Below are 24,446 nucleotides of genomic sequence, written 5' to 3'. Positions count from 1 at the left end.
TAGACAAGATTTATTGATGACATCATTTACTTGATGGACTCTCATTGGTTAAATAAAATCAGCTGGTTATTTTTTAGCAAGGCATTGCAAAGTCCAATAAAAACTAAGATGACATCCTACTAATAAATGAAATTATAAATTTGAAACTGGCCCGCAAATTAATGACAAGCGAAAAATCTATATCTGGCATAGATTTTCTCTAAAAAAAAAAAGGAATTTCTCATGCTAGCACGATATATCAAAGTATAAATTCACAAATATCAGTCGAAAAACCATAAAACAATCAATTTTCAAAAATTCTGCTAAACTTTATGGATAAATCCTCATCTGAGCACCAAATAATTGGACTAATTATTATGAAAAGCTACAATTCATTAAAATTCATTTCAACAATTAATCGACTTTCGATATACTTTTTTTTTTCTTTTTAAAAAAAATCATTTTCTGTGTTCGATATTTACATTTTTTTCTCCTATCTAATGTGCTAATTTTGATTTATAATAAAGTTACATGAAGAAGACATATAAATTATTTTTAAATTAGTAAAATTTTAATTAATTAAAGCAGAGAAATAATATAAATGCCTGCACCATGCGATCAATAAAATAAATTTTATGAAAAGTTTTTATTTAAAAACAAACTTTTTTTTTAAATATTGAAAACAGAAAATGAAGACATATATTTTATTACTTGCTAAATATTTACGTACTAATTAGGAATTTCAGTTGAAATGTTTTAATTAATAATCTTTGAATACTTTATTTTTATGTTTTGTTGTAATACATAATCCTTCCCAAAAAAGCAGATCTCTCAAAGGTTTGTTCTAGAAGTCCATCATATACAGATAACATCGATCCTCCTCCGCCCTGAAAAGAAACCCTGGAAGAAACTTTAATACCTTGGAAGAAATTTTTAGAGTTTTGTTATGTCCTCCTGAATTGATATATATCCTCCACAAAGTAAAAATTTTCCTTTCTCCTTGTGATAAATTTTTCATTTTTCCTATTTATTGTTTTGTATGTAATAAAATTTATATGATTTTTTGTTTATTTGGAGAGTCATGTAAATTTGTAAAATTTTTTTTATTTATTTTACGATGTTATAAGAACCATGAAAGAGTTTTTCATTGAAGTTTGTGTATTTTACAGCATGCTATCACTGTCTTCGGATTTGGAGACGATCTGTAATGTTGTTAGAGATGTTGTTCCCAATTTAGAAGAGGTAAGTTGAGTTTTATTTCAATTTTTACTAAATTAGAATATTTATATACTTTACAGTGGTTACTTTTTACAATGTGTTATTATTTCGTAAAAACAATAGGGTAGTTTCCTGATGTCGAATTTACCCATTAAATTGATTAAAAAATGAAAAAATTATAAACATTCAAAGATTGTTGTCAGTCTCTTTTTTAAAAAACAAATCTTTATAGCAATACCGCACAATGACGTCACTAGTCGATATTGCCCTCTTTGTTTAATTAGTTTTAAACGTTCATATTTTGAGTATTTTTAAGATTTGCAAAAACCAACTTCACTTTTCTGTTCGTGAAATGAAAATTTTTCATCTGAAGTGATAAAAAAAATTAAATCAACATCCCTATTAGTTAATTTGTTAAGAATTGCCGATTTTTTGTCCTCTCCTACTCTGTATGTATGACCCTACCACCTGATTAGATTATCTAATAGTGGTTCCCACATGCAGTGTTCTTATTTATCAATTATATTATCAGTGTGATATTCAATGCCATATAAATAAAATATTCTAAATTTCAAAGCTGTAAATCTTTTAAGAATAATATTTTACAATGTAAAAATAAACCTCTGTAAATCAAAAAACCGTAAAATTAATTAATATCACCGCCAGAAAAATTCAAGACGATTTTATATATTTTATTTGTTGATAAGAAAATTTAAATAGCTAATAACATATCAATAAAATAAAGTTGTCAAACTTTAAAAAAAAGTAAATTCATGGACATTTTATTCGATTTTTGTGAAGTTTGACAAGCTGTTCGAATTTAAATACTTTATTTAACATCATCACCAGATTATTTTAGTACATTCTCTTGGGTTATCAAATTTAGACAGTTACAACGACTACTCGTACTCACTCTATTAAAAAATTTAAACTTTTCATACTATCTTGTAACAGGTGATTCACTAGAAATCGAACAGATATTTTTCAGTTTTATGCCTTCCTTCTCATTCTTTGTAAAATATTCGCAATAATAAAAATGTTTATGCTTCATAATTTGGTTGTTAAATAAAAATAAATTAGAGGACCCGTGCGAAATTTTCGCATTTCCAAGTACGCACTTAGTTTACCCTCAAGTAGCCAAAAGAGGAGGCTCTCAATTCGACTGTATTTTTTTACTACTGGGTGAACCGATTTTTGAACGAACGATTTTTGATGCCGCAGATTCTTCGCCACAAAATTTGGCTATTGCGTACTAATATCAGTTCATAATTAATTTTTGATATGAAAGTCGTTGGATTACAGTTTAATAAAGTTAATTTTATGTTTATACACAGACTTTTAAAAAATATAAGCTTTCAGTAAAAGATTCCAACCTAAGTCGACTTACACTCATCGAGTTTCCTAATGAAATGAATATTTTATATTAAGTAATGCCAGCCTCACACACCGGAAAGGCTACGCGTAATTAATAATTATTTAACTAAAGTTTATTCGAAAATAACCCTCAACTCTATTATATGTATAATTATAACAATGTAACTAATATTTCGAACGCGATGGTACTGTGGCGTCTTAGTAAAAGTAGATAAATTTTAGGGTTGTTCCGATTTGGAATACGCAAGAATAATAACTGAAAAATATAAAAATTACACCATTTATCCAAAATTTCCCTGGCACTCGTACATCCTTGAGAATTCAATTGAATTAGTATAAGAAAACATTTAAAATGAGGTTGATTAACGCGGTAAAGCCCAAATTATTGATTTATTTCCATTTATGATAAAATTTTTACCTTACAACCCAATTATTAAGACGAAATTGAAGGAGTGAAACTTGATTACGTTGGATGGTTAAAGATTATACGTCGAAAAAAATAATGAGCCATTTATGAAGATAAAGAATATCTGTAAACAAATTCTGAATATTGTAATTTCATTAAAAATTGATTCTAGAGTTAAACCGTATCGTTTTTGTTCAAGAGTTTAAAAAAGCATTTCAAATGTTTTTTAAAATTAAATATACTCGAATAAAAATGAACTTAAAATTAATTAAAATTATATTTTTGCCATATATATAATTTGTTGATATTATCATATAATTTAAAAATAATTTAATTAAATTAATTAATTTATAGAATGGAGCTCGTGTCAATGGTGATGAGCTTGATTTACGTATGATGGTACACCAAAGCCAAGCTGGTTGTGTCATTGGTAAGGGAGGTTACAAGATCAAGGAGTTACGTGACGTAAGTATTACACAAATTTTTAATTTAAATTAATGATTTACTAAAAAAAATTTATACTCGTTTGATGTTTAATTTCGTAAAGAGCATGTCCGAAAAACTCGTTTAGCAAATTTTTGATTGATTTATATTCCGGATGAGCCATTAGGTGGATTAGGCAACTGCCTAGGGACCCAGTGTCGGCTAAGGCTTAAAAATTATTTGAATTAAGAAATAAAGCATACTTAAAGTTTCTGGACATTCAAACTGGTTGTTTTTTTTTTAAGTTATTCCAAAAGTTGGTTGGGAAAATATAGACTGGTAGCAGAAAAATATTGAATACAGAAAAATATTTATGAATTTTTTAACATTTTCAGTTTTATTTTGACTACTACGGATTCCTAAAGTTGTAAAAACAAAATTATTTATACGTATGTTTGTTTATGCCTATAAACTTCCTAGTTATAGAACTTTTCACAAGTTATAAATTTAATAAATTCTCCAGAGTATAAAATATAAATTATATTAATCCGTAATTTCCATACTAATATTATGATTCATTTGGAAAACACATTGTAGAGGAAGCTTTTAGAAAAACATATGAGTTTTATTATTTAACCTTTTACAATAATTCAGTATTATTTAAATTAGTTTCCCGTCAATGTTGTGGGAATTTACATAGGACATATATGACAATTTTACTCGTTGGTTAATCAAGTTTTGCTTGCTTTTCAAAATGTTTCGGGCTCTATAGGTCAAAAGATACGCATACTTTCTGTTAGTAAAATAAAATTTCCCTAAGTGATATTTTGGAAAACAAACTTGAATCTCATCCTCATCAGTACAGGCTGGAAATAATGTTTTTTTATCGTTTAGTCATAGAATTTTTAACTAATTAAGGTTTTTTTTTAAGTATGGGTAATTATATAAGGACTAACTTGGGTGGGTCAGTAAAAAAGTCAAACTTCCAATTGTGTACGTGTGGCTTCAGTTATTTTACCATGTATATGAAATATATTAAGGTATACTAAGTTTAGTCACAAGTTTGTATCGCTTAAAAATTATGATACTACCAACAAAATTTTGGTATAGGTATTCATAAAATCACCTAATTAGTCCATTGCCGGTTGTCCGTCCGTCCGTCTGTGGGCACGATTACTCAAAAACGAAAAGAGATACCAAGGTGAAATTTTTATATCGTGCTAAAGACGTAAAAAGTGAGGTCGAGTTCGTAAATGAGCAACATAGGTCAATTGGGTCTTGGGTCCGTAGGACCCATCTTGTAAACTGTTAGAGATAGAACAAAAGTTTAAATGTTAAAAATGTTCCTAATAACTTTTGTTTGAAACATTTTTTCGTAAACATCTCTGTTTACCCATGAGGACGAAAATTATGCGCAAATACATATATAGTATGTATTATATGAGAATGTCAGTTATTATATATGTGTGACATGTATGTATGTGTAATATGACAGAGTAATCAACTGTCTATACATGGTATTTCAACAATTAACTCAGTCAATTGTTTGTTTTCACTTGTTTAATTTAATTTTTTCAAAAGTTTACTGAAAATTACTACCAACATTTTTTTAATGATTTTTCATGTAATTTTAGAATTGGAAATTAATTTTCCATAGAAACAAGCTTCAACGGGTGTAAATACGTCACAACCAATGACAAGTCGTTTTTTTAATTCAAATTTAAATTCATTTTTAAATCAGCTGTGCCAATTTTTCATAAACAATGAGTTTTCAGCATTATTGAACAGACTTTCATAAGAAGCAGACTAACAAAATCTTTTTCTGTACTAAGGAAACTATGATTGTTTGAATCAATTTAAGAAAAAACAATATTTAACTGTGACTCTCAATATTGCTATACTACCTTAAGTTAAATTCTTTCAAAAATACAAATCATTTTATTGGTAAAGATTTCAAACACTTGATTACTGGATCGGACACTTGATTACTAAGTAATGCAAGTAATTAAGTTAATTTTAATGATATTCGTAATTAAATTAAGACTATGATTTTAATTTCGTTAAAAAATGATCAACCTAAACCAATTAATATAGAATAAAATAAACATGTTATATATATATATATATATATATATATTATAATGTATTATAAAAACTTTATAATATGATATTATTGCGCATGTGTAAAAATAACCAATCAATACGCCGCATGTTGCACAACATGTCGTTTATATTATCATGCTGCCCCACTGTTTGTTATACTAATACTATACTAAATATATAGTAGAATGTTGAAATAGTCGTTATTTTACTTGCTTTGTGTTGAACCGTTGAACGAACCCATAAACGAAAAATAATACTCTCCACATTTCAAATGTCATATGCATTTTTTTTTTTATATTTAATTTTCCAAAAACAAATTCCATTACTTAAATGAATTTTTCTCTAAAATTTTGCATTATCCACCCGAAGATTTGTTTTATTTCTTTTCCTATTTTATTCTTACGAAGAAAATTTGTTGCATAGGTGATTACGAAATTTTTCTAATTAAATTAGTGTAAGTGCTAGTGAATCCTGACTGAATAAAGATATTATTGTAAGTGGAAATTCTTAATTATAATTTTGATTTTCTATTAAATTTTTCTAAAATTGAAATATTTTCATAAATTCCACTTCATTTTCGTATAATTGGCATGCAAAATGATAATAATTTTTATTTAAAAAAATTTGGTGTGAATTCGAAAACACACTTTGAAAGCTTTATTACTAAAAAATCTCTCAGAAAGAAAAATTAAGAAATTCAACAATTAATACAGTTAAATATTTAAATTTCCTGTATATACTGTATGTACTGAGCTCAAATCAATGCTTTAACCATTTATAATTAAGATTTCAAAAGAAGGCAATAATAGAAAAATAATACATTTTTCCATGTGTATGAGGTGTTCCGTAATATTCGAATATTTAAATAACCCGTATCTATCGAATACAAATTAATGCCAAATATAATTACAATTTGCACTTTAGCGACCTTTCTTAAAGTGGCTCCTACAATACCATGAAAGAAAATAAATTAAAAAATTGTTTACGTAGATTAGGAATCCGTTGTCGGAGCTTGTGAAATATTAATAGTTTTTCGTTAATTAACGAAAATATCGTATTTTTTCATAGTGTTTTTGTATTAATGGGAAATGCACGAATTTACTCGTAGAGCAAAGCAAATTTCCAGTCTATTTTTCCCGAGCCTATTAACAATTCTTACTGAATTTCCCAACTCAGTCATTGAGGTTTGTGACGCTCAGCAGTCTCTCGAGTAAGTTTTACAATACTTGATAAAATTTACTTCACTGAAAGTTAATTATGAATATATGACGGACAGACCCCTATAATCCTACAGATTCAGTATAACCTGCAAATAGAGAAAAAGTAAAATTGAAGAAAAGTTATGATTAAAATTATTTATTTCATACAGAATTACAAATTCATTGATTATGCTTGAACTGTACGTCTTAGTTTAGCACAAAATTCCTGTGCATTGCAACGATTCGTTCTTTCATCCGAAGAACACCAGTAATCAGGACCCCATGTGCATGGGTTATGACCCAATAATTCAGGTTCACTGCTTCTTTTACTCAATTGATGTTTTGTACAAAAGACGTGTGCATTACATTGGTTTATTGCAGTTTCCGAAGAACACCAGTAAGCCGGACCTCTTGTACATGGATTTTCACCCAAATTATGTTGTCTGGGCTTTATACTGAGACATTGTGTGTAAGATACATAACCTAAAACAAGTGAAATTTAGAAAACCCCCGACAAATTTTTCGGCTACGGAACCCTAAGCTCGCATTTGAAACATATCTAAGAACACTTTCCATTAAAATGCATTTTTCCTAAAAGCCTTTTCCAAACGATTTGAAAGATCATCGCTAATTTTTAGTTTTTTTGGGTACGGAAACGCAGACACAGACAGGCACTCACACATAGCGGTCAAACTTATAACACTCCTTGGTGTTAGTTATAGGATTTAAAAATCATAATATGTGAATGATCACTGGCTTGTCATTTTTACACGTTTTGAAAATGTTTCTATATTTGCAAATAAATTCAGAAAATCTTATTTCAACAACTTGATAGTCCTTTCACTGGCTGGAATTAAATTGTGCATTTTAAAAAAAATTAACATTGGCGGCAAAAGGACCTCCTTATTTAAATAAAATAAGTATTTTACTTCTTAAAAATTAAAGTATAGCAAGAAATATTTTCCACAAGTGTAAAATCCTGCGATGATATCTGTTTATATTTCTTTTAGAAAATGGTATGCTGAACTTACCGAAGGAAATGCACAAAATTATAGCCAATTTGAAATTCATATTGACTGTGTTGAATTTACTGTTTCAATGTTTAGCCAATTTCAGTTTTCACAAATATATAGTTCGATCAACTAGACTTTGAGATACTGACGCCAAATTTCCAATCGTCAATTACGAGTAAGGCGTCTCTTAATGAATCAAACTACGTATTTATTAAGCATAATGTTAGTCATAGCGGTGGTCTTCGGGGCGTAATCGCAGAACTATTAATAGATGGGTGGGTAGATGACTGTTATCGAATTTGTCACATTACCGATAAAAATGTAAAAGTAGACTTGATGTCATAACAAAAATTTTAAAGTTAAATTAAAATTGATTAAAAATTGAAGAAATTATAAGCATTCAAAGATTGTTGCCCGCCTCTTTCTTGCAAAACAGTTTTATATGTAATAATCTCTATGTGTGGCGATCCTCAACAATGACGTCAGTTTTAAAGTAGCTTCCTAATTAGAGTAATGGTCGGGGGGGGGGGGTCTATCTTCTCTTTGGTATCACAACAAACCCTTTGGTCTAAGTGTGTCTCACCCCAGGATAGCCATTTTAACCTACCCTAACCTAATTTGATGTATTAATGTTCGCCATACTTAACAAATACGTAATAAATGACTTGAAATTTTGTGTCATTGTCTCCAAGTCTAAAAAGAATTTTATTTAAATTACATACTACTTCATTTAACCAAAAACATACTTTATTAAATTGTTAGGTAAATAATTAATATTAATTTAAGTGTTCAATACAAATATATTTTATTTATTAATTTGTAGAGTGCAAATTCGTGTCTACACGCTAGCGATAACATTATTTTATGGTTCATTATTGTGTTTCAAAATTGCCCTAATTCCTGAATCGTCTTTTATATATTAAACTCGCTTGATACTCATCTGCTTTAAAGTAAAGACCACCGCGTTATAGTCTCTACCTCTCTTGCTCTCACTTATCCTCCTTCCATAACACTCGAATAAGGGTAGGGATTGTTTTACACAGGTAAAATATATGTTCAGATTTCAATATTTTTTAATGTTATATAGTCTTGATTCATTGAGTGTATCAGAACAGGTGCCCATGAATTGTTTCTCGTTCACCATTTGTACAGAAATATTTAATTTATGATTCAAAGTGATGCTCATAGATGGTGTAGTAAAATGTCATAGACTAAATAATTTTTTAATAATATATCTTGATAAATTATAGCTTATGTGTTAGTCTGTTTTTCACATGTAGTTTCAAAACATGTTTAAAAACGAAAAATAATTAAATAAATGTTTTTCTTTATAATTATAACTTAAAAATAAATTAGTAGAAAATTATTCTTTTTAATTAAAAAAGTGTCCTTAAATACAATATTATCCATCCTAGAAATACTTAAAATGTCCTTAAATTTTACTTTCCAAACTTGTTAGACACCTTGATATAATTTGTTCTCTCTTCTTTTATTCTTTATATTGTAGTAGAGTATTTAAATAAATAATTATGTTAGTTGTCTTTTCCGAAATTAATTTCACGAAAGCGTTCAAATATGTACTTTAATTAAACAAAAAAAATGTATGAAAACAAAATTGATTATTCAGGTGAAAAAAATTGCAAGGTTGATACTGAATACAAAAACATTTTATTCAAAATTTAGAGATAGTAGAACTCATCAAAATGAATAACTTTTCTAATTGTAACTTTTCCGAAATTGAGTAAAGTTTACAACAGTTCTATTACATTCAACCATGTGAAGATGGTAATGTGTTTCACAATTTATATAACATGTCAAAAAGATATCTAGAAGGCGCGCATCTCATATATGCGTAAAATAAGTGCATTTGTTGATGTGATTTTCCAAAAAAAAAAAACAAAAAAAACTATATCACACAATTGAGGGAAGTTATTTTAAAAAATCGGAAAGGTGCGAATAATCCAAATTGTAGTTTTTAATGGTATCTTTTTGTAAAAAACTAGTAAATTAAACAAAGATTTTGTCTCAAATTGGAATGATTTATTTCAATTACAAATACAGCTTTATTACGCTTAAAAACCACAATAGGTTTCAGTATGACATTTTTTAGCTGCTTCGAGTGATGAACACCAGTAACTTGGACCCCACGTGCATGGATTATCACCTACTCTTTGATGATTGTTCAGTTTTGATTGAGTAAATTCAATGTTATGTTCTTGACAGTATTGTACAGCGTTGCATTCTTTAGCTGCTTTCATTGAAGAACACCAGTAACTTGGACCCCATGTGCATGGATTGTCACCAACTATTTGATTTTGGGTCAATTCAATGTTATGTTCTTGGCAGTATTGTACAGCGTTACATTCTTTAGCTGCTTTCATTGAAGAACACCAGTAACTTGGACCCCATGTGCATTTATTGTCACCAACTATTTGATCTTGGGCCAATTCAATGCTATGTTCTTGGCAGTATTGTACAGTGTTACATTCTTTAGCTGCTTTCATTGAAGAACACCAGTAACTTGGACCCCATGTGCATGGTTTGTCACCAACTATTTGATCTTGGGTTAATTCAATGTTATGTTCTTGGCAGTATTGTACAGCGTTACATTCTTTGGCTGCTTTCATTGAAGAACACCAGTAACTTGGACCCCATGTGCATGGTTTGTCACCAACTATTTGATCTTGGGTTAATTCAATGTTATGTTCTTGGCAGTATTGTATAGCGTTACATTCTTTAGCTGCTTTCATTGAAGAACACCAGTAACTTGGACCCCATGTGCATGGATTGTCACCAACTATTTGATCTTGGGTCAATTCAATGTTATGTTCTTGACAGTATTGTACAGCGTTGCATTCTTTAGCTGCTTTCATTGAAGAACACCAGTAACTTGGACCCCATGTGCATGGTTTGTCACCAACTAATTGATCTTGGGTCAATTCAATGTTATGTTCTTGACAGTATTGTACAGCGTTGCATTCTTTAGCTGCTTTCATTGAAGAACACCAGTAACTTGGACCCCATGTGCATGGTTTGTCACCAACTATTTGATCTTGGGTTAATTCAATGCTATGTTCTTGACAGTATTGTACAGCGTTGCATTCTTTAGCTGCTTTCATTGAAGAACACCAGTAACTTGGACCCCATGTGCATGGTTTGTCACCAACTATTTGATCTTGGGTCAATTCTATGTTATGTTCTTGACAGTATTGTACAGCGTTGCATTTTGTTGCAGCTTTCAGTGAAGAACACCAGTAACTTGGACCCCAGGTACATGGATTAGATCCTATTAATCCATTTACTGTTCGGCAATGTGAAAAAGACACGAAACCTAAACATAAAAATCATTAAATGATTGACTTGTTGATTAATTTAAATCAGTTAGAACATCCAGAAATGTTCTATAAAAAAATCATATTTTTCGAAAGAAATAAACATAAATATAAATTTACAAAAATCTTAGAAAATTCGGAATGCCTCCTGAGCCTCATGTATGTTTTGTTTTCCTCATTTAAATTTTAATAGAGGTAACCGCCATCAGATTCAATTTACAAAAAAAAATTAAAACGAAATTGTTATTTTTCGAAGTAATCGTAAATACGTCGTCTAAATCGAAATTTTCTGCTCATTTTTCGAGTTAAATACCGATTTATAAGTTAAATAAAAATATCATTATCTGAATTTAAATTGAATGCCATAGAAAAATTTGCTTCTAAATGTTTCTTGTTTCTTTAAAAAATTAATTTTTAGAACTTACCGAAAGAAATGAACAAAATGAAAGCTAATTTGAAATTCATGTTGATTTGTTTTGAATTTACTATTGAGTGTTGTGGTGTAAGAAATACGATGTTCACACTGAAGAAACAATTCAAAAATTTTCGAATATATAGTATTTTTCCAAATCATTATCTTAATTTCAAGGACCAATATGGAGATAAATCCAAAATCAAGTTCAATTCAATTTTTGAGTGTTATTTTCCAATTATTTATTATTTAATTTATTTTAACAGTCAAGTTTAGAATAATCAATCGCTGTAACTATAAGGATTCCTTCTCTTTTTTTTTAAGAATAATTTCTGATCTTAATCTGTAGTTTTGCTCGGCAGCGCGATACAATTAATATTGGGAAAATTAACATGCTATATGAAACAATGCATGCAAATTATTAAACTTATCAAAAAGAGTGTTTTATTAGAGCTACTATACCCCATGGTTTTCATTGCCTCAAATCGTCAATAAAGGTCGATTATTTATCCCTTCGTAAAAAATTTTAAATCTATCGGTTTAGTAAATTATCAAATAACAATTGAACGTCGTCAGATTGTGAGATTTGATCGAGCACTTTTGTACCAAAATTTTTACTCTTGTGATGAAAGAAAATCTCATGCTATTGTGTAAGCGATAAAAGCGAAAACTTCTTAAAATTTCATAATAAATAATACACAAGTTGTTTAATTAAAGTTTAAAGTTATATCATTTTAAGTGGAAAATTCTTTAATAATTGAGAAATTTTCGTGAAAATTATAAGACTTATTAATGGGACATCGGAATGAAAACTTCGAGAAACTTTTCTACTTAGAATTTTACTCATGGGGTGGATGTTGCAAAGTGATATAGCAAAAAGTATTATTTTACCGCAAGGAATTTTAAATTTAAAAGCTTTTTATATTAATCTGATCAAAAATTGCATAAATAAGTATTACATGTTTCGCTTATGAATAAACATGCCTCCGTCTCCATGGGCATGCATAGGGCTGTTTTTTTTTGTCATCTCTAGGCAAGATTAAAGTACAAATTTAAAGATGATGTTTTTTTTATTAGTTTCATAAAAAAATACCACTTGAAAATTACAAATCTCCAAATACTTCAGATTATTGTCAAAATTATGATCTTGACAAATTCAAGTGGGCAAAAAATATCATTAATTTAGTATTTGCATAGAATGATCTAATACTTTGATTGGGTCGTTACTAAGTGATATTTGTCTATATATGCATTTAAATCAAATTTTTGATTAAATTTTGTAAATCTTATTTTCGTCGAAATTTTTCCGAAAATTCGAATAATCAACAAAAAATCCAGTCCGTGAAGAAAATATCAAAAAACTTCATTATTTACAGATAAAAATAACAACAGACCAGGCATTTATTAACCCCCGACGTAAAAAGAGGAGTATTATAACTATAACCGTCTCGGGAAGTAATCGCGGTTAATCGAACTTTTCGGATACAATTAACATTTTCTAGAGATTTGTTAACTACTTATATCTATTATTTAAAGATCAACATCATGTAATAATGACTGGGAATTTTGTGCCAGTGTCTTTAAATGATAATTTAGTATGATTCAGGTAACCTTTTGATTCGATAGAATGAACATTTTGTAATCCCGTCAAGGATGTAATTTAATATCCCGTTCAACTTGAATAAAGTGTTTAAAAAAAGATCTAATACGAATATTTACCATAAGATCAGAACTTCCATTACTTTAATGGAAATGTAAATAAATAATATGAGAAAAAACTGCCTGCTAACGTTAAAAGATAAACAATAAAGTTTTTTTTTTTTTTATGTTTAATAAAATATAAGTAAAGTTGTAACCCTTTATTACTTACAAACTACCGTTGGTGAATAACGATAGTATAATTAAACCATCTGTTTCCTGTGCCAACAACTGTGTGGTTTTCGACGGATGATGAGAGAATAGATAGATATGCCGCGTGCGTTATATTCACCACCGGAGTTGACCGTACGTACGTCGTTCTATGATGTAATAACACATAGGGTGATTGACCCAGTTAATGGATGATACTTGGACAAAATTAATGTTTTCTTAAAACATCAGAAGTATTTACACCTTTATTGAACTTTTTCATTGTTTATGAAAACAATATAGAATGTTTCTTACGATAATTCTTTAAAAAGTGTGGTGTTGATATCTACAATTTAACCAAACAAAACATTCATTACTGTTGTTTGAGGTAGTACAAGCTCCATGGAAATTTTTGACTTAGGGTTGAAATTATTTGTAACTTATTTTCAACTTTGTTGACGAACTTTGAAAATTGAAAATTTATCTTTTTTTTTAAATTTAATTTAATTTAAATATTTTTTTTTTTTTAAATTTCCACCGACTAGTTTTGTAGAAATCTATGAAAACAAATCATCCATCTACCGTTTTTCCATAAGACCAATGTTAAATATGATTACTTTTGAAGTCATTTATTTATTTTGATAATCGGGCAACCTCCCAACTATTTTCAGAATTGATTTAGATTTAGCCCCACTTCATATAAAAAAAATCATGCCTTATATCTTAAATTTCGCTGTTGCTCGTACATCCTTAATTATGTTTGGTTAATATATTTGGATATTGTCCATAAATTGGAACATTCGCCCGCTATTGTATCAAAGTATATTATTATATACACGCACTACAGTCGATTTCACATGGACAATAATGCATAATAAACTCACGCATGCTATTGCAACATACTATTTAGTGGTTAAAATAATGAAGTATTGCATAATAAGTAATTATATTGGAAGTCATATGTTGTTTAATGATACCTCAATTATACATTTCAATATCATAGTTATTATTCTTATAAGTACCATTTGTTTATTATTTTTCTTTAATATCGGTGCCCCCTGTCTGTGTATATGTTACAAGAAAAGTCTATTGTTAGTAAGAGTTCACTCTCTCTTCCTAGGCAGAGTGAAATCTTACTAAAAACATCAGTAACAGTTGATTGAAAATAAATAAACACACTTTTCCTAGGAATAAAGTTGATTGAAAATGAGTACACACACTTTTCCTTTTTCTTAGTTTCCATTAATACAAGCGATATGCACAAATAATTTCAAAAATTGACAAATCTGTTAAGAATATTACGATTACTACAAGAAAACCTTAACAAAGACTACAAAAGAAATGGTTATCACTAGAATAAAATTATTGAAGGGGGTTCGAGACAATTTTCGTACTATGGTCTTTACTAATTTTTGTAGTATTTTTCGTATTAATTTTTGTATTATTTTTCATAAATTATTGTGTAGTGGCCCCTGATAAAAAAGTCGGATTCATGAATCATAAATTTCGATTTCGCCATGTCATTTCAAGTGCTTTTGTCTGCTAAACGGTGACAGTTTCTTTAAAATGTTTAAGAAGTTAATTCCTGAATTATTTTAAGAAAGAATTCCTGAATTATTATTAAGTGAGCGAAAACAAATATGTATAAAATGGGAATTAAATTTGATTAAAAATTTTGGCATCAAAATTCCAATTTGTAATTGTATGTATTACAAGAACGAAATATCATTACTGATAATTAAATGTGTTTTTTAACGCATCAAACTGAGAATAAAATGTGTTTTTTTACGCCAGTCGTAATTAATTAATTTTTAAATATTATAAATTAATTTGAATTTTTTGTTTGTTTCAGAAATGCGGGGCAAGAATTAAAATATTCTCAAATTGTGCTCCTCAAAGTACAGATCGTATTATTCAAATTGTTGGCCAACCCGATAAGTGTATTGATTCCATTCGTGAAATTGTGACCCTCATCAAAACCGTAAGTAATTATTATCATTTAAATTTTATTAATTATTAATTAAGTGATCCAAAATCGATCTTTAGTTAACCCGTCTTAATAACGCTAAAGTCTTTTTCAAATGGTAAATTTTATTGTTCTTAAAGAGGCTCAAGGATTTATAAGCACGAAAAATGAGCCTTCTGAAAAAGGACAACTCCCTAAAGGTAGTAGGAAGTAGACTGTGGGACACTACGATTTCTTTTAAATGATAAATACATACTTGAAACTTCGTGAGTGGCTTACTTTTGACGAATCTACCAAACTTTCCTCTACTATCTTTTTTTCTCGAAAAGGCTGCGTTTTTATAAACAACTTTATGGTACTATTATTTCTAAAGTGAATGTAGTCATAGATCGATAATTTCACCATATATCATACCAAAACGAAAATAAACGAGCTAACATTTAATTTGAAAATTTCAGAACCCAATTCGAGGACCAGTCAATCCCTACGACCCACATAATTACGATGAATACTATGCCGAAGAATATGGCGGTTATGGTGGTCGTGGACAAAATGATCGTCGTGGTGGCATGGACCGTCGCGGTGGTGGACGTATGGACCGTGGTGGTGGCGGAAGATTCGGTGGTGGAAACCGCGGACCACGTGGACCACCAATGGGTGGTGGCATGGGAGGACCACGCGGTGGATTTGGTGGCCCACCACGAGGTGGTGGATACAATCGTAATGATGGATGGGGTCCAATGAACGGCGGTGGTGGTGGCATGATGAATAATGCACCATCAAGCATGATGGGTAATGGTCCAATGGGTGGCGGTCCTGGCCCAATGGGAGGTGGAATGGGTGGTGGACCCGGTCCAATGGGAGGTGGTATGGGCGGTGGACCCATGGGAGGCGGTAACATGGGTGGGGGCTCCGGAAATAGTATGGGAGGAGGTGGTGGTGGTGGCAATGGCCCAAACAAAACTTCAACCCAAGTCACTATCCCCAAAGATGTAAGTGTCAATTTAATATCGTGATAAATTACAATGCTTTAGGTTTAGATTTTGAACCTTATTTTCCATTTAAGTATGGAAGTTAAAAGTATGGAAGAGAATTAGTGCTTCTACGTTAAGGGGTATTTTTGACGAATAACACGAACTAATCAAAATGCTGAAAGGTTTAAAAGAGAGCTAATGAAATTCAAGACTCACGTAAAATATCAAGGAAAATAAGTTTTTGTTTTAATAATTACAAAAAGAGTAGAAATTTTATACACAAATGCTTTTTTTTCGCTGAAAGTAACTTTAAATTCGCTAATTTTTAATTCCAAATTGGAATTTCAACATCATATTTAAATCGGTCAGATAAAGTACGGTATGGAAAGAACAAAATTGAACTAACCTAGTTAAAAATTTCAAATGAATGCTGATTTTAATAATACACATGATATTTTGTAGTTAATATTCATTAACGTTCAATGATTATTAATGTTCAAACAGTTCAGTTCTTTCACAGCAATGAAAGTAAGGCTTGAATTTATGTTCTCACCGATTCATTTATAGTCTCTGAGGACTAAAAAACACTTAGTACATCCATGTCTTTGTGTAAAATCCTTCTCCTGCATCCAATATGAATATTTATCTTCCAGGCATGCAGAATATAGCAGGTCTTATATGAAAAAATCGATTTTTATTATTTAAAAATTTTTCTGGTTCGGGTTTCTAAAAAAAAAAAACCTCTTAACGTATAGAAGATAACCCAAATATACTGTCAAATTAAGATAGGCAAGATGGATGAAATCTATGAAAATAATACCAACAAATCTTTCTTTTTTCACATATCTTGGTACATTAAACCCCAATGATTCAAACTCATTATAATAAAATAAATACAAATGAAGTTATCAAACTCAAATAAAACATTATCAAGATTCTACTGTATTTACCAGGAGCATTGCTTGTAAATTTTCTTCAAACCTCGAGAAATCGGAGTGACACGGTCCGAATGTTACAACTTTTTCTATGAGTCAAACCATCGTAGTCGGAAACCTAGCCTATTGTCTATCCGTAAAGTAACTAGCCTTCCTTAATTTCTCGAAAACGACACGGCACTATAAATTTCTTTATCAAAGCCCTAACGTTAAATTTTCTAAATCAAAATTTTCTAGTGAGAATTTCTATTTCGTGATTCATTCTTTGAAAGGCCATTAAAAGGGAGTAATTTTGGCACAAGCTGTAGATCTAACTATACGTCACCGAGATATTTAAGGTCGATTTTTAAAATTGAACCAATACTTGGGGACGAACAGACTTTACGCTTCTAAAAATTTATAAACAATCTCCATCAATTGTATTAAATCCTAAATTTAATCTCCATATTAAATTTAATTTTCTAAATTACAGTTGGCTGGAGCTATTATTGGTAAAGGAGGCGGCCGTATTCGAAAAATTCGCGCTGATTCTGGTGCAGGAATCACGATTGATGAACCATTACCAGGTTCCAACGATCGTATTATAACTATTACGGGAGCACCAAATCAAATACAAATGGCGCAGTATCTTCTGCAGCAAAGGTAAAAAATTCATAATCACCTAAAACCTAAATTCAAAATAATTGTGTTGATTCTTTCATGAAACTCAGACCATGCATATTATGTATGGCCTTAAAAAAACAATTCATAACATTTTTTTTGGTATGCTGCTATATTCAAAAATATTTACTATATTATAATTATTAACAATTGAATGATGGATGTGGTGTGTGCTCGCTACTACTAATAACTGCTCATTTCACATCAGTGTTGTGTGGAAGACTAGTGATTTTGTTGTTCTTTATTTGAGTAACAAGGAATCACTAATCCTCCCACAAAGCTGACAATCCTACTACTCATAATCAATCATGTGGTTGGTGCTGGATAAAAATAACATTCATCGATAATCAAATCATAATATTTCACTTCTATATCTAAAAATTAGGTGCTCGCTGTTCGGCTGGATTGTATTTTCACTTTTAATATTTTCATCAATTTTATTTTTTAAATAAAATTAATATTTTTTTCTTATATGCATCAAACATTTTAACCCGTCAGTACTCGTGTTATGAGCATTTTGCTCACGATCGATTTAAAATATGAAACTTTCTATCTTCATACAATTTTTTCTATTTTTGAAATATGAATTTTTCAGATTTTTTCAATCTATCTACAATTTTTTTTAACATATATTTTTTTCAAGTCCTTCAGAAATTGGGAGAATCAATTTCTGTCATCATGTTCACCATACGACTAAAGATTGAACAAACGGTTGACGCGAGTGCTGAAGGGTTAAAATCATCTACAAAATGGTCTTTAAATATATTTTTATAATTCTATAATATTTTATATTCTAATAACTACTAAACGCTTATTTGACGACGTTCTATCACACACTATCACTTCGTTTTAATACGTAAAATATGACAAATACTTAAATAAAAGAAACAATTTTGGTTTCAATTATTAATAACTAATTTATCACTTTTAAAATGATTTCTCTATTTTGACTAAGGTGGCCACAAAATCTGAGAAAATATGACTCATTTACTGTAAATTATTATGGAAATATGAGGAGTATAGGAGGAAATATCAGGAAATTTTGTAGTGCATTTTTTAACATTCAAACAAATTTTATATCTAAAAAAAATTAATGTTTTTTTAAAATCATCAGGTATCAAGTATGGTAAATTATATTGGAAACCCAAAAAAATTATCAGGGAATATTTAAATATGATTTTTGTGGCTACCCTGTTACTAGAATAAAACTAAAAACTAGATCACTAAACTCAAAACTAGAACTAGAATAAAAATAATTCAGTTGAACCCGAATCTATTGATTACAACGATTGATCAACAGTATTTGACGGGGCCCATAGGCAATGACAGTTTTTCGAATCTTACCGAACAAAAACGGATACGTTTCGAAATTTTTTGGGGTGACATTCTATCTCTCATAGGGCTGAGATTAATGTCATCGATTCCTTCTCGGCAATGCCGTATTAACCCATGTCGGAGCCCATAGGCAATGCAATTTTCCGGGGACCCTAGGCAATGTGAAAATCAGACGGCGCTGTGTTTTTAAGTCTTCTTAAATCAACTTGAACCTTTCTAATAAAAATTTGTATTTTCATCCTATTTTTTTCCTCTTCCTAAATCAACTTGCGCCCGCTTGTGTGCGGCCGTAACCATAGAAATTTGCCTTCCTCCTATTTTTCTTTTTTACTCTTCTTTTGACCTTTCCCCGGTGCTCCGAGCTAATGCGGGGACTTAGGCATTTGCCAATTCCACCTAACGGTTAATCCTTAAACTTCTTTGCTTTTTAATTAAATTTATATCGTTATTTTTTTTTTCAAGTGTCTGCTCAATAATTACGTATTTGCACTACTACTGATTATTTATTTCAGTTCAAAAATATTTGATATATAAATTTATTCTATTTAAATTAATTAAAAATGATTTTTGTTACAGTGTTCACGAGAATAATGGCCGTGGTGGTGGTGGAGGCGGCGGTGGAAATAAATACTAAACAAAATTTAAAGATGGCATATAAATAAAAATGCTTCTGTTGTTCATTACTCGAACAAAGTCTTACAAGATGTTAAAAAGAAAAATAATAAAATAGCATAAATATTAAAATAATAATAAATACTGTGTAAGTTTTAACAAATAAGAATTTAAGAGTACTTTACAATTAAGTTTTGTTTGTCAATTTTTTAAACAACTACAAAAAAAAAAATTATTTGTCTGAGAAAAAATAAGCAAAAAAAAAGAGTAAAAAGTAAAACAAAAAAATAATACTATTTTGTATAACAAAACATAATGTGTAAATATTATATAAAACAAAAAACCAAACATAATTATTGTAATTAATTTTATTTTATTAAAAACAATATTTTCATTTATTTTATTCAAGTACAAATTGACACTAATCAATTTTATTGGTCCAATATGAGGCGACATTCATTTTTTTTTTTCAAAATTTATAGCCTAACAACTAGTCTTTGATATTTGTCATTTCAAATCGACTGAAAGGACTATCCAACAACTTTTTCCTTGGAAATTATGAGTCGGAAACGTCCCTTTCTTTTAATTGCGCAACAAACTTAAAATAACAATAACATCTGTTTAGAGACATATTCTTAAGGGTCTTATCTTTAAAAATATATATAAAAAAAAAACCGATATCGAATTTCTAAACCAGAATACTAAAATATAATCAAATTTTCATTAAATCATTTAATAAACGTTTTCAATTAGTTAATGCCGTCTCATATTGGCACTAAATAAAAATAGTTTAATTTTTTAACAATTTATTCGAAAATGTATGAAACGTTTTTTTTTTTTCACATTCCCCCGGGCATTACTATAAAATACATCGATTTATTATTTTATTTGGAATACATATATTTAGAGTAATTAGTTAAGTGTAAAATGATTCATGTTTACGTCTTTAAGAATTTGCTACAAATGGCACTATTATTTTTAGGCTATTGAATTAATGACTTTATGTTGTCTTATTTTTTTTTTCGTATTAGCTTTATTTCAATTTTAATTATTATTTTCAATTAAAAATTTCTAAAATATTGAATCGTAAATATTAAAAGTATTGTTTATTTTATGTTTTTGACGGTAAAATTCTAATATATGTAACATTTTGAGCAAATTGAGCAAATAATTAAAATTATTTCATCTTAAAATTCAAAGAAATGTAATAATTGAAAATAATAATTATTCTAAAAATTTGTAATACAAATTAAGCTCAGTTATTCAAATTAAAACGAATTAAATATGTTAATAAATAATTTTTTGTTTATTCACCATCTTCTTTTAACATCGATTAATTACTTATTTTCGAGTAATTGAAACTGGAAAATCACAAATTAAAAAATAAAGCTAGTATTTAGATTCAATAAAAACAGCGACATAATTGGGGTTTTTTAATAATATTTAAGGCAACAATTCCATAATAGATTTGTGAAAATTTATTTTTATCAATCAATTATAAAAATATAATATTTCTCTTTCACATAAAATCATTAATCTTCACGATTCTAATACAAATCCATTACAAACAAATATTACTCGAAATATTTCGAGATTTATTAATAATTGCAATCGAAAATTTTAGAATCATGAAAATATGATTTTGCAATTTGTAATTTTGTTTTAAATATTTAGAGAAATAATAATTTATATATTTTACGAACAGAACAAATAAATTTTCATTTTATAATTATATTTTTAAAGTTTTCATATTTTTTAATCATGATTACTTGTCTTTAATTATGTAATAGTGTGAAATTACTGAAAATAAAACTTTTTTTTAAATAAATTTCAAAAATATGTTTTTTTAATTATTTTGAACCTAACTCCAAATCTATAACCAGCAGTTACATCGGTGTTCCAAGGAGAACTTTCGTAAAAAAAAAAAATGGAAATGGTAAGTAAGTGTTTTCACCCTAAAAATCTTTTTCTTTTTTCTGTTATTAATTAATTAGTATAAAACTTTTAACTATTTATTCGTTTCGTTTCGTTTCGTTCCATTTACATGACCAATTTCTGACCTTTCAGATGGTATAATTGGTCAATCGAAATTCCGCACATGAGGTGCTAAGATCACGGAGCTACGAAAAAATCTTCAATTTTTTCAACATTTGTACTAGGAGAACATAAGTACGAATTAGTAGTTCCTGATAGGGAGAAAAAGCAAGTAAGTGTTTTCATCCCGAAAGTCTAAAATTTTATTTTGGCAGAAAGTTATTGGTCTGCCTAGAAGTCATACTCACCAAACACGGGTGTGCAGACCACTAACTTTCTGACTTACGAGGGGACAACAATTACCTTGCTATCAGGTACTACTAATTCCGTCCGTCCATGATGTTCTCCTAGTAGAAATGTGAAAAAAATTGAAGTTTTTGAACGAAAAAAAACTAAAATTTTTCATCATTTGTACTAGGCAAACATGTTGTGGTGGAAATTTAAAAAAAAATGAAAATAAAAATCAGAATTTGCTTAAAACAAAGAAGAAGAATTTTTTTTAATACTCCTACCCTAGTTTCGAACCAGGCGACTATCTATTCGTAGTCAGATACGCTAACCACTATACCATAATGGCTCTGTTATTCATATTAATAAATAATTATATTAATATTTTCGACATTCACTCAATATTCCCTAATAAAAATTATAACAAAAAGTAAAACTCATTTTCGGAAAATTTTGTGATGTTTTATTAGAAAAAGAAATGGCAAACGAAGTTTGAAATACTTACCTATCGCAAAGTTCGAAATACTTACCTATTTTTAACTGAAATAATAATGTATAGCTACAAAGAGATGGGGAAAAATAAAAGAAAAACAGGTTTTGAGTTTTCAACTTTATTTAAATAAAATCAAAATACATAAAAACTATTTACGAATTACTTCCACATAATTCCATATAACTAATTTCATCTTAAAAAAATTTGTTTGCATCAACTTTTTTTTTACAAACCAAATACCACAACAAAATAAAATGAAAATCCAAAAAAAATTTGTTGATTACGTATCGAAAATGAAAAATGATTGGTAAGGCCACAATTTATTTAATCCTTATCAGTATCAGACGACAATAAAAAAAAATTTAAAAATTTACAATCAATAATATAAAAAATCTTTTAAAAACATTCCCCCTCAACTTTTTTTTTTACAAAATTTGTCACATGATTGGTGCAAAAGATAATAAAAAGTGAATTGACAGGTCTGGAGTCAAGCTATTATTATTCTAGGATATGGCACGTGGTTTTTCTGCCCCGTGGTAAATAAGCTGCTGAGTCGATGTGGAACATTTTCTCTCATAGAACATACAAATGGCAGAGCAGCCATTTTCGAAATAGACGGGATGGGGAAAATAAAAAGAGTAAAAAACTTGATTTCCCACTTCCTCTGTATCTCGAAAATAGCCGCTTTGCCATATATATGTTCCTATGCAAGAAAATGTTTCACATCGATTTGAGAACTTATTTACCAAGCGGCAGAAAGTTAGGGTTTAATGGATTTTTTTACGTGTCATATCCTATAATATATCCAGGATGTACCTAAAAATTTTTGGTGTATCTACGAAAACTTCCATAGAAAGAGATTCTTCTTCAGAGGATTGTAATTTAAGATTAAAATTGATGAATATTGAGATCGATATTCAAATAAGAATATTCATCAATTTTAAACTTGACGCTGAAATACATTTTTCAAGACCCTCTGAGAAATAAATCACGGCTTTGAAAATTTTTGTAGAGGAAAAACTTGTTCAAATACTACGCCTGTCTCTAGACCTAATTTTTTAAAAAAAATTCAAATAAAATATTTTAAAAAAAAAACTTTGAGATCTAATTTTTATGGCGAACAATTTTTTTAACAGTCAAATATTTCTTTTTTTTAAAATATCATAAGATCACAGTTTTCCTAATGTGTGCTAAATCTGGTATGTATCTGAAAAAATTATTTTCAAATTAATGGAAATTTTCTTTTTTGGCAATTTTCTTTTTTTCTTTCTTTCTTTTAAAGAGAGCGTAAATTTTGAAAATTGTTCTCCACAAAAAATTATGTAAAATTAAAAATACAGTCATTTTTTGGCAAACTTAAATAAAACCTTTCAAATTACTATATTCGGTAGCGAAATTACGAAAAATCTGTACTTAGAGGACTAATATTTGAGCCAAGAGGGTTAAAGAATCGGATTATTTGGAAGAATCACGTGAAATTTACAAAATTTAAAAATCGAAAACGAAATACCCGATTAAATTTTCCTTTGAAATATACCTAAGACTAAGAGAGACTTGAAAAATCTTTAATTTTCTTCCTGAAAATTTTTATTCTACAGGTAAAAATCTAAAACTTAGGCATTGCTGCTTTTCAGATTTCTTTCGAGTTTCACAATCTTATTCGTAAATTCAGCTACCGAATAAAATTCGACAATTCCAATTTCTTTAAATGATAAACTGGTTGATATTTAAACAAAACTACCTCCCATAATTAGGGTAAGTTTGTAAAATAAAATTTTTCTGAGAAAAATATTTTCCTAAAAAAAGAAATACATAATTTTTTAGAAATGGGATCTTTTTAAAATTCTTTAAAAACTCAAAAATGCATGCAAAAATTTCTATAAAAAAAAGATAATTATTTTC

At 28.9% G+C, this 24,446-nt stretch overlaps 2 protein-coding genes across 3 annotated transcripts in view; one reads left to right on the top strand and one right to left on the bottom strand.

Annotated features, from left to right (window-relative positions):
* LOC123298475 (heterogeneous nuclear ribonucleoprotein K) overlaps positions 1 to 20,039 on the top strand; it is a 51,749-nt gene extending 31,710 nt beyond the window's left edge. For both annotated transcript variants that reach the window (XM_044880485.1, XM_044880486.1), the window contains 6 exons: positions 1,149 to 1,221; positions 3,332 to 3,442; positions 15,160 to 15,288; positions 15,732 to 16,265; positions 17,655 to 17,824; positions 19,754 to 20,039. In XM_044880485.1, the coding sequence (XP_044736420.1) occupies positions 1,149 to 1,221; positions 3,332 to 3,442; positions 15,160 to 15,288; positions 15,732 to 16,265; positions 17,655 to 17,824; positions 19,754 to 19,811 (1,075 nt within the window). In that variant the 3' untranslated portion in view covers positions 19,812 to 20,039. The remainder of the gene's footprint in view (positions 1 to 1,148; positions 1,222 to 3,331; positions 3,443 to 15,159; positions 15,289 to 15,731; positions 16,266 to 17,654; positions 17,825 to 19,753) is intronic.
* LOC123298474 lies at positions 9,734 to 11,562 on the bottom strand. The gene is made up of 2 exons (XM_044880484.1): positions 11,473 to 11,562; positions 9,734 to 11,046 (listed from the first exon to the last, which is right to left on the bottom strand). The coding sequence occupies exons 1-2, from the start codon at positions 11,510 to 11,512 to the stop codon at positions 9,788 to 9,790; spliced, it is 1,299 nt and encodes a 432-aa protein (XP_044736419.1). The 5' UTR covers positions 11,513 to 11,562; the 3' UTR covers positions 9,734 to 9,787.
* Positions 20,040 to 24,446: the final 4,407 nt, after the last annotated feature.

This window comes from Chrysoperla carnea, chromosome 4 (genome assembly GCF_905475395.1).
Source record: "Chrysoperla carnea chromosome 4, inChrCarn1.1, whole genome shotgun sequence".
In the NCBI taxonomy this organism is placed as follows: domain Eukaryota; kingdom Metazoa; phylum Arthropoda; class Insecta; order Neuroptera; family Chrysopidae; genus Chrysoperla; species Chrysoperla carnea.
This window is presented reverse-complemented; position numbering and strand designations above follow the sequence as displayed.